General features: G+C 36.9%; 1 protein-coding gene across 1 annotated transcript; it reads right to left on the minus strand.

Moving 5' to 3' along the window:
• Positions 1-13: 13 nt before the first annotated feature.
• CUNH5orf30 (chromosome unknown C5orf30 homolog) lies at positions 14-11350 on the minus strand. Its single transcript, XM_026074256.1, has 2 exons — positions 11328-11350; positions 14-2404 (listed from the first exon to the last, which is right to left on the minus strand). The coding sequence occupies exon 2, from the start codon at positions 2381-2383 to the stop codon at positions 1760-1762; it is 624 nt and encodes a 207-aa protein (XP_025930041.1). The 5' UTR covers positions 2384-2404; positions 11328-11350; the 3' UTR covers positions 14-1759.
• Between the last annotated feature and the right edge of the window lie 348 nt (positions 11351-11698).

Consider the following 11698-nt stretch of genomic DNA (forward strand, 5'->3'; position numbering starts at 1 on the left):
CTCCACAACAATATGTATTTATATCACCCTTTTTATTTTTCAGCCAGAAATACAATTTCATAGGTATTTCAATAAATAGTGGTGTTTATTCTTTAAACAAAGCCCCCTTCTCTTTGGCATTTGACCATATTCTGTTTTTCAAATTAAAGCCTATATAGGAAAAGTTTACTTTAGAGATCATTGTTCAATACATTAAATTTACAGAGGCGCAGTTAACTTTTTAAAATACACATCAGTTGTTGTAAAGATTCTAACAAATCTAAAACATTAGCCAAACCAGCAAAATTCAGACTACTGGGCTCTTATTTACTGCCTTCAGTTATAACTGTGGAGTAAGCAATAGAATGAAAAGAACTCTTCATTTTCCACAACAAATGCACCGACTAGTGCTTTCTATTTATTCAGAAGGAGAAACAAAAAATACCTGAATTGTACCAGGAACAACTGATCAAATATGTTATGTTTCAAAACAATGTGATCTTAATTATTCTTAACTTCTAGAGAGGTCATCAACCAAAACTAAGCGGCACACTGCTTCAGTAATAAATTGCACCTAAAAAAGTCTAAAAACTATTTTTCATTTTTTAAACATAAGTTACTAACATGTTTTAAATGTACCTAAGAATACAGCTGTCAAAATTGCATTTGATCTCATGTTTGGATGAAAATTTCTTAAGCAACAAATTAAGCCAGTGTATTCAATCTACTCTGCTGAAAAAAACAGGATCAGCTCTTCAAGGATGATATAGAAACACTTTACTTGCACTCCATCTAAAAGTCTACCTTCTGGATCTCAATAAAAGTGTGCAGTGCTTCAAATAAACTAAATTTCCAAAACAATGCTAAAGTTATTTGACACTTTCCATTACTATATATATTATAGAAATCATGAATTAAAATTAAAAACATTATTCACATACTGATGCAGACATTCTAGTGTATTTACTGGCATTTGAAGTGAATCCTTGTTTACATGTCAAGACAATGTAAAAAAAAAAAAACCACATTAACAACAAAAAAAAACTTCACTCCCCAAAAGATTTTTTAAATATCCCAAATACTTATTCCAAACAATTTTTTTTATAGAACAGAGGAGGCAAAGCAATTACTTCCATGCAGAAACTAAAAAATAATTTAATAGGTCTAAAGTAGCAAATGAACAAAGGTATATTTTATGAGTGAATTTCCCCCTCACCAGTGCAAGCCCAGTTACAAAATGTTTGAACTGGATTGTTTAAATAACAAGTGATCTAATTTAGCCAAGTTCACATTCCTTCCCATTATGTAAAAAATCATATGTACATTTTACTGTAGAATACAGGAAGAAACAAAAAGATAACTTGAGTACTTATCCAAGAGCAGTTTCTAACATCAAGCCAAAATTAGCAACAACCAAGCAGACATCACCATTTTTCAGTGTTAAATTACTGTAAATACTAGATATAACTGTACAAAAAAAAMCCCCAAATCCCAAAACAAAAAAACAAAAGCCTTTTCCTTGTTAAAAGGTGTCCAAAGGAATATCCACCAGTTGCAGTCAAATTTGAATTAGAAGCTGCTTGCTCTAGAAAGAATTATTTCCCTCCGAGTATTTGTAACACATTGCATTGTCAAAATTCTATTCAAATAAATTACTTTCTGGTAACATTTAGCTGATACAACCACCTACAATGTGGACAGTCATGTACACAGTACAACAGTGGATTTTTGCAGCAACAGAGAAATAACCAGAAATTGATTCTAAATTCCAGATCACAGTTCATGTGTTATTTCTTGCAAACATACGGTCCCCTCTAAGGGTAAGGTGTTGGAGCTGGTATTGTAGCACTTCTGTGTCAGCAGGTTCCTTGATGCTCATTTTGTCTAAATTGAGGTAGTCCAGGGATTTAGAGTGAGCTCTTTTACCTTTTAAAAGGCAAAGAGGCAGGGGACCATGTAGTGCCTTGTAAGGTTCATATGGTAAAGCCTTAGTGCATTTATCCCCTGAGCTGGGCATCCGTCTCCTCCTCCTTCCGTTTACTGCTGGGATCTCATATGGCTGATAGTATCTACTTCTAGTTTTGTACAAACGGGAGGAACGCGCAAGTCCTGAATCAAGCTGTTTGGAAYGCAAGTTAGGCCCAGATTCCCCTTTATTCTCTTCATTTCCTGTACACTTTTGGGCTAATTTCAGCAGCTCCTCTCCAGTTGTGAAGCCAACCAAATAGTTAGAATCCATATGAAGGATCTGATAGCCTGAAACTGTCCGCCGCATTGGTGAGCACGGGGTGCTGGAGCATCGGGGCTTCTCGGCGTCGGTTTTGCCTGCAGAACTCACCTCTGCGAGAGGTACAGGAAGGGTAGATATGGTAGTTCTGGACTCTCCATTTATGTCAACTTCCATTTTAAACACAGTGCTATTCTCCTAAAAATAAAACAGAGCTTGATCAGAAAAAGAGCCTTTAACCAAGAAAAGGAGCCAAGAGAAGACCTCAGATATCAGATCTTGTTTTATCACCCAAAAATCACAACCAGTACTTCTCTTTATAGTCTTGTCTTACACTCTGCAAAGTCTCATAACAAAACTATCACCAACATTTGCCTTCTAGAACTATTTTGATTGGTTTTATGACAAATACCATAAACATATTCTTGATATTCTTGAATATGTTAAGAACATTCTTGAATAGTATTGTAAACAAAACTGAAATATCTTTCCACTCTGTTTTTAAATCCTTTAGTCCATTTGATTCCCTTTCCTTTGAGGCCATCTACATCTATTAGCACATCCACAGTAAATTCTCCCATACTCAGTCGCATATATTTTCCACTCACAATAATCTCAGTAAATAAARCTGAAAAAACAAAACCAAAAAATACCTCCCCCACACACATCTAACAGCTACTACCTCAGGCATGACCATGGACCAGACCTGACCTACCAGGTACTGCAATGTTTCCCTCTTCCAGAAATGAAAACAGCTTGCTTTAGATTCAAAGAATGGCATCCTGACTGTTCAAACTCAGCTGTCTTTATAGGTCATCCGTAATCCTCCCCCTCCAAAAACCACAATCTTCTTATTCACAGTTAACCAGACAAAACCACAATGTTTTATTCTAATGTATTTCTAACAAAGGAAACAGTTTACTAGTGTTTAACAAGTATGCCCTAAGATTCTTATAAGCATCTTAAGAATAACCAATATTCTGATTTCTATCATATTTGTCTGGCTTTTATTTCTTTTGGAAACAAACTAATTTGCCCTGTCCTTTCTCCCCTCACAATTATTCCACATAAATTGTTTGGTGCCTTTATAGATGTAACAACTTTCCACCACTAGCCATTACCATCTTTAACATGGGAAGATAAAATTGATATCACAGCAAGTATATGCCAGTGGGTGCCAGAACACAAAGAAGGCTTTTTTTTTTTCATTTCTTTGCTTTTGCTGTCTTTTACACTATCTTTGTGCCACAGCTAGTTCACAAAATGCAAAGGTCACATCTGTTTCCAAATCCATGCTTCCTTCATTGTGAGCCATACCTTTGCTCTAAATGTTAGCTAGTAACTGTCTAGCCAGTACATTTCTCAAAAAAAAGTCTACAGAGCTTTGTAATGTTTAAAGGCAACAGGACTCAGAGAAAAAAGGAAAGTTAGTATGCAACCTTCCAGTGGAAACAAAGTTCTGAGCTTTATCACAGGAGACTGTAAGACCCACATTAAAGGCTTGGTAGAGCGTCACAAATGAGACTGCCTTTACAACATGCTATTGTTGGTTTGCAGACTTTTAAAGCTGCTACTTGCTGCTGTTCTGAGAATTGAGAGGTCAGAGACAGAGAAGCAAAGACGCAACAAGCAAGGGAAGGAAAATGGTACCTCCTTTTCAATACTTTATTCAAATATTTGTAATTAGATGCTCCAACACAGAATGGACTTAAACAAACAGACCCCATCAAGGTCAACAACCATTCACTTGTCTTAAAAGTTTAAGCCTACCTGGTTTCTGTTCATGGATTGGGAAAGAGCAGTTTAAGTAATGCTCCCACCTTTGCTTCCTGCTTAGTCTCAAATCAACCTGCTGCTTCAGTCCTGTTCTAATTAAATAGGAGTTAAAATTCCCATAGTTTTGCTAAACAGGGTTTGATTTGCCAGCCATTGACAAAAAAGACTTGTATTACGGAGAGACCATTACTAAAGTGCCTTTAGTCTAAAATGCCCTTTTTCAGTTCTCCTCATAATGTGGTCTACTTAGGATTTCTCAGTTTGTGTAGCATTGCTTTTACAGATACAGAGATTCACTTCATGCAGCAAGTTCTTGACATTTTCTACTAAAAATATAGATAACATAGCAAAAGCTAAATAAAAATCAAAATACCATACCAAATCAAATGTCAACGTTTTTCACTGAAAAAACAACTACATAAAAACTCAAGAATGTTGCTCATTATATTTAACTGGCTTTCTGAAATATATTTACAGAGTCAATTCAAACTTTCAGAATAGCAGAAGCAATTGTTGTTTCCTACTTTAGCACCATATCTAGGCAATGAGATGATAAATATGGCAAGGTTTCAGCACACAGAGTAAAAGATGTTCATGACAACTCCTTGGGCAGAAATTATAGTTCCGGCAACATCAAGAACCAAGGTTACTGGAAGTTTAACTTAGAAAAATCTTTCATTAAAACTTCTGGCTAGCCTAGGCTTTTTGCCAAGAAACCTAAATATTTAACTGTTCCTGTTCTTTTAATTCCTAATTTGTCTCTTCCAGGTCAGAAATATTTACAGTAATCTTCTAGAAAGATTCAACTTGCTCTGTTAAAAAGCAGAAACAATGCTAGGAAAAGTATAAATAGAGTAGAGTTTTATAGCAAGGTTAGAAACAAATTATCTTGTATTACATACATCCTAAAACCCAGCAACGACAACAATAATCACTTGTTACAGCCATGGGTGCCCTAAGGAAAGGGAGGGAGGGAGGGAAGGATGTCCCCATGCACATTTTGAGTTAAAAAAGCCTTGGAGTACTGAAAAGCAACACAAAGACTCTTCTCAAAATACAGCTTTTAAAATTAACTTACTTTAGTTTGAAACATGGTTGTGTGCCCTGCTAACAAAAAGCAATCAATTTTGGAGAAAACCTACAAGCAGGAGGGCAGGGGGCAAGAGGTCCTCGTAGAACAATGACCCCCTTGCTGGCCAAGAACAGGACAAAGGAAAACAGAGGAGAAAAGCCTTGAAGTCAGCAGTGCTCCAGCCTAGTGCTTCAACTTGAAATCGTAGAATTTCCATTGCTGTATTCCAATGCAGAGAACAGCCCTAAAAACAAGACACTAGAGAGAATCTGACAGACGTTTGAAAAGAACAGTAGCATCAGAAGCCAAATTGTAGGATTTGGTGCCATAAACATCAGAAGCTTAAGGGAACAGCACTGTGAGTTGGTGAAATGAATGACTGGCCAGCTCCGGAGGCGTAGGTCCAAAACACAGCGTGTTCAACCATGCTTTCCCAAGCCTCTTAATGTGACTTATTCAAGCTGCCATATGGTTTCAATATGCTTCATTTTCCTTATCTGGTAAAAAAGACAGAGTAACATTGTTTAGAAGATTTCTATAAAAGAAAATCATTTGTGAGATTCACAGTATCTGTAAATGTAGGTACTAGCACCTACAAATAAATTTTAAGGCTTTTAGGCTGAATTTTTAGGCCATTTCTGTGGTTATAAGACATTAGCTGACTACTAAATTTATTTCTGTATAATGGTCTAAGCACATGTCAGTAATTCTCAGCATCAATTTTACTACTGAAAAAACAGTACTTCAATTAAAAGAGATTATTTCCTCAGATGATAGTTGCCTTTTCTTCTTGCTTCTCAAAGAGAATGACAGAGCAATGTCAATTCAACACAATTTATAATTAAGGCTTTACTATAGAATCAAAACAAAGAGATGATGAACAAGATGGCATATGCTTTTCTTTGCTGCCTCTTCACATATTTAAGAACTATGGAAAAATATTGAAAATAGAAGTTAACAAGAAGAGGATTTACTTGATCAATATATATATTGATGCTAAAAGTGCTTCCAGAATAAAATTCACTTCATTAAGATTTTACAAGATTTTAACTATTTTTTTTAAACTACAAAGGAGGCTTTGCATATAAATTAATCTGACCTAATCCAGCTAAATATCGAGAAAGCCACCTAAACCACTGAGAAAAGGAATAATGAATACAAAGACTAGGTTAACTATTATAAATCACTATTACCTTAAAGAATGCATTAATATGCTTGGGATAGATCTTTGAGGGCAAAACTCCCAGAAATCAAAAAGCCCTTATACCCTGCATATACCAAAGCTTTCTGATTTTTGAACATTTTACAAAGGTGGCAGATACCACAAAAAGATAAGTATGTTACACATGAAAAATAGAAGTGTATTACACATTAACATGACAATATGCTAGTATACATACTGTAAATCATTTGTTGACTTGTATTGGAGCCCTGAAATGACCTCTAGTCATTTGCTCTGACTACACACAATGAAATTTTTGGGTTTGTTTTTTTTGCTGATAATTTGTTACTTACTTTTCTCTCTTCCTCAAAAAGACAACAAACGACTCTAAAAATATCAACTTTAATTGTGCAGTTATTCAAATTCTAAACAAAGAAAATACAAAGAAAGATGAAGTGGGGTTTCCCTCAACATTCCCATGCTTTCTAAAAAGCCTGTGTTATTCTGAAACCACCAAAACAGGTTGTTCTTAACAAGAGTACTGGTTCTCTGTAAGTTGGTATTTCCAGTGTTATTAATCTTCTCAACCAGAACATGAACTAATTTGAAAAGAAACCTTTATTTCTATGAAAAGCATTAGATTTCTGTGCATCTAACTACAAACTGACTTTTTAAATCATACAGATCTATCTGGTTTTTGTTTTCTAGACAGCAATCCTGCATATATGTTTACCGTTTGTTAAGAACCACAAAGATATCTCTCTCTCTGATAAAATACTTTAATTGCAACAAGTAGGTGGCTGAACGAAAAAATGGCATTAGAGTCAGCACATACCAACTCTGTACAGGGTGAAACACATTGGGTTAGAGATATTAAATCAAAAAGTACCAGTTTTGACACTTCCCCTTCTGTGATCTTCCATTACTTCTTAATACATACAACACACCTAAAAGATACGATTTTTGTCTATCAAACATCAAGAAAGAATACAGGAAGAGAAGTCACCCAGCCCATTTAATTATAAGAGGACTGTGACAAGCAAAGTTAACACATTTTTGATTAAGTATTTCAATCTTTTTTATTTGTTAAGGAGAAAAAATAAAGTCCACATCATTCCCTCTACAGTATGCAAAAATGAATTCACATACAGATAGTATGAATATTTGGAAATTCCATCCTGTTTTGCTGAATGCTGATGGAATAATGTATTTGTAGAGCATATGTTTCTGGAAATAATTATTTCCAATCTGCAATAAATATATATATATATATATATAAATATTCAGCTGAAAGGAAAGAATCAGGTTAAAGTTGAACTATCTAGAGTATCCACAAAGGCGCCACATTTCAGTTTCCAGAGTGGGAGCGGTCAGCCCACAGACCTTGAGCTGTTTGCAGCTTGCAGGCCCTTCCCACACAAGCTGGTGATCCTGCTGCAGGCACTGCCAGCCCCAGATTACAAACACAGTGGTAGGGAGCTGACCCCCCCCAGTTTACTCCCAGAGTCACTCACCCTTCTCTCAATCTGCTAGATGCTTATTCTTAACCAGAGAGAACTTTGTATTCAGCTGAAGGGGTTTAAGAAAACACAGAAACACACTTAGCCTCATTATGCTCTTGAAGGTACCCTAGAACAGTCACATTAAGTTTTATAGATGAATACCATGTTTGTAGAGACAGGAAAGGGGCGGGGGGGGGAGGGGGAGAATCACAGCAGGACTAGAGAGAAAGCTCATGAAAGATGCCTACAAATTGGACACATTTTCACCAAATCCTGATCTTCCTTAGAAGGGATGCTAAGCTATTCTAAGCCACAGAAAAAGCAAATGGAGAAAATATTGAATTGTTGCATCATATGAGGTAACTTTGGGATTGAACAAAAACAAAGTTTAACTTTTTTATTTCAAAATTAAACATAAGAAAATGAAATTACATATACAGTAACATGTATGGATATGGAGATATATATATATATTCCCAAGTGAGTAGTAAGAAGTCAAAGACAGACCGAATTAATAAAGACAGTGCAATAACTTCAGGAAGTGATGCAAAACAACAGTCTCCACACAACAACCAATTAAAATGATAACTACACAATAGCTGGCATTTTTCTTTTGACTAGGTGAAGTATTTAGCTCTTAAGCAATGCAGTATACTGGAAAATACAATATCAGTTATACCATACCATGATTTATACAGAACAAGGAGATACTGAATGTTTTGCAAAAGAAGATTAAGTCAATTTCTAATAATATGCTCCTACTGCTAGAACCAGAACTAGTTAACTAGTTATTTGTTAATCCTTCTTATTAATTCAACTTCAGAAAACAAAAATGATCCGGGAAACATTCTTTGAAAAATGAAGAGGATCACAAAAGAATTACTGAGGAACTACAATTGGCAATCGCAGTGACAGGCTCATCCTGCAGATGTGACAGCCAGCAGACCAGATCAGCATGACTGAGCATACAATTTACACAGAAAGGAGACGGATGGAATTTCAAGAGTAGGTTCGGGCTAATGAATTTTGTATGAGTAGTCTTAGCAAGTAGGAAAAGTAGAAGAAAATGGTGGGAAAGAAGGCTATTTAACTTTCAACATCTCTTCACCAAACAACATTAGATGAACGTATTTAACAGACGGTAACTTTTCTGAAAGATATAAAGTTCTTTAAATAACCAGTGCAATTTCTTTGCTGTACGAAATCATAGATGAACATTTCCCCCCATTCTGTTAGTAAGCTGACGCTCTTAGCCAACATGAAGATAGCTGTTTGCTATTACTCAAAGATTAAACTTTAACACATGTAAAAAAGTTGGTGCATAGTATAAAACAAATCCTTTGCTTCTTTAGCAAGTAACAATTCAAAACAGTACATTAAAAGAAGTTTTTCATTATTATTGCATTTTATTTATTTCTCTGCATCTTTTATTTTCATCTCCTCATCAAGTGAAAATTTAGTTTTCTCTCCAGTTTCAGGCTATTTCACTTGAAAGAAAACTAACTTGATTTGTCAGAATAATTCAATTAGCTTTATAGAATAATGAAGACAGAAGTATAAAGGTAGAATTTTTGAATGTTTTACAGATTTCACTGAATAAATACTACTTTTTGTCTTTAAAAGCAAAATACTAATGGCAAAACAGCTCTCCACCTTTTTTCTGTCAGACAAGAAATGAATGTTTGGTAGTATGTTATGTTGCCATGCCTGAAAAATACAGCTCTGCAGATATTATTTTGAAACTATCAACCTAAACAAAAACTGTATTATACACAGCCTTTGTTTAGGAACAGCTATTCAGAGAAAGACACCAGTTAAAAATAAGACCTACTCTCAAAGCTATTAGGGAAAATATCATGTTTAATCAATGTAATTTACTTTGCAGGGTTTTTAAACAGAAGCACTTGAAATAACTATTTCATTGTCTTGATGTGATGTACTCTGCAGCAGGTATTCAGTTGTTTGTTGGAAAGGTGTGTCTCATTCACTTACACCACCCGCATTTCAAAAGGTCACTTCCTTAAGCTTACCAGCTATGTATATAAGGACCTTTAAAGTTTTGTTCTCTGCCACCTCTTCAAATGTCCCTTCCCCTAACTTAAATAAACACTTGTTTTTAGGTAGCATTTAAGTGTAAGGCAAGTATGGGAGAAACATTAATTGAAGCCCAACAGCACGCTCAAGTACAGTAAATGAGATTTAAACGCGTGAACAGAAAACTTTGACTAGGAATACTCCATTCATCTGACTTTACCACAATAATGTTTGCATCTGATTATGCAAGCCTGGTGGCCAAGCAGGCAGCATATGGCTGGTCAAAGAAGAGATTATAAAGAAAGCCATGCTACAACGCCAGTACCGTTATGCAAGAATTTAATTTCAGTGATCACAGGGCTATTGCCTCACTTCTTTCCTCCATTTCAGAGCTACTGAAAGAACCACCTTTCTCCATCCTCATTATCTCCATAAACACTCTTCCTCAAGGAAGAAAAAGAAAGCACACCACATAAGACAGCATATGTCTCAAAATACACCAAGAGCAGCAGCAGAGATTTGGGTGGTGGGAAGAGAAGATTTCAAAAAGGGAGATGACATGGGAAAAGGAATAGGGAAAATGAATGTTGCACATCTGCACTCACTATGGCAAAACAAAGACTCAGTCTCCCGGTACTCATTACACCTCCTTCTGGTCACGTTCCAAGAAATCCGACTGCATTCAGAACAAACAATGTCAGAAGTCAGCCAACTACTGCTAGAAGTAGCAAGTCGTTGTCCCCATCACAGACCCTCTCCATCACTCCCAAAATCTGCATAACTGCAGTCTTCTGCCATTAATTCATTTCCACACACAACTGTGCAAGCATGTATGTACAGTGCTGTACAACCCCACCCTAGACAGACACACTAACAAGCAAAGACATGTTCATAGAAAATAYCTACTAATGCACATTCTTGCTATTATCTGCGCAATAGGCACACATGCACTCATGTTAGCTAAAATCCTCCGTAAAATAGCATATAAGTAATAACTACATAGAAAGGTTTAAGATCTGATATCTGTTCAACATTTGAAACAGCAGTACCTTAACTGTCTGGAGACACCCCCTGCCCAACATCTTAATACACAGAGAGAGAACAGGCAAAACAACCCAGCCAAGAAACCAAAGCCATTTGGCAAGCTTCATATTCTACAAAGTAACCCTCTAACCTACGTTAGGGCACACAAATGCAGTCCATGAGTATCACGGATGATATAACTGCCACATTTAAACACAGCTTTGAGTCTCCATTCGCCTTTCACTAAACAAGTTTTAATTACAGTGAAATATGAAGTTGCCCATAGGAAGCTGGGCAGTAGTCCACTGTAACAGTACGACTGAATAGGCAAAAGGCTGTACTCAGGTTTAGGACTTGTATAAGAGTATTAGGAATGGTATGAGGGGGACTGCTGTGGGTTATAAATTGCAACTGGAAAGAATTATAAACGGTTATAAAAAGATACAGGTGCTAACATGTGCGGACTCTGCCTTTTCCACCAGTGTAGACTGATAATAACAGCTGGCACAAAAAAGGCACTTGACCAACCTAACTACAAGCTGAAGGCTTTACCTGAAAACTCCCCAGGTTTCCACATGAAGATTATCAGAATTAATATCTTATTTTCATCCCAGATCTGCCAGAACAGCTCCACTGCCTAGTTACTATTCCCATTGCATTTTCAAGCACTGATAGGAGTAAAAGAAAACGCGGGTCTGAGAAGGCAGGACAAAGCAGGCCTGCAGGCGGCTCCTACCGTGGCAGGAGCGCTGTTCAGAGCGGCTCCCCCGCCCGGCTGCCCGCTCCGCTCCGCACCGGGCAGGGCGGGACGTGCCCCGCCTCAGGGAAGGCGAAGGCGAGAAGGCGGGCCGGGCTCTGCCGGCGGGCACGGCGCTGCCGCGGCTCAGCAGCACGGCGGCGGCGCACCGCGCAGCGGCCGGCGG

The sequence above is a fragment of the Apteryx rowi genome, unplaced genomic scaffold, assembly GCF_003343035.1.
Source record: "Apteryx rowi isolate R43461 unplaced genomic scaffold, aptRow1 scaffold_382, whole genome shotgun sequence".
Classification (NCBI taxonomy): domain Eukaryota; kingdom Metazoa; phylum Chordata; class Aves; order Apterygiformes; family Apterygidae; genus Apteryx; species Apteryx rowi.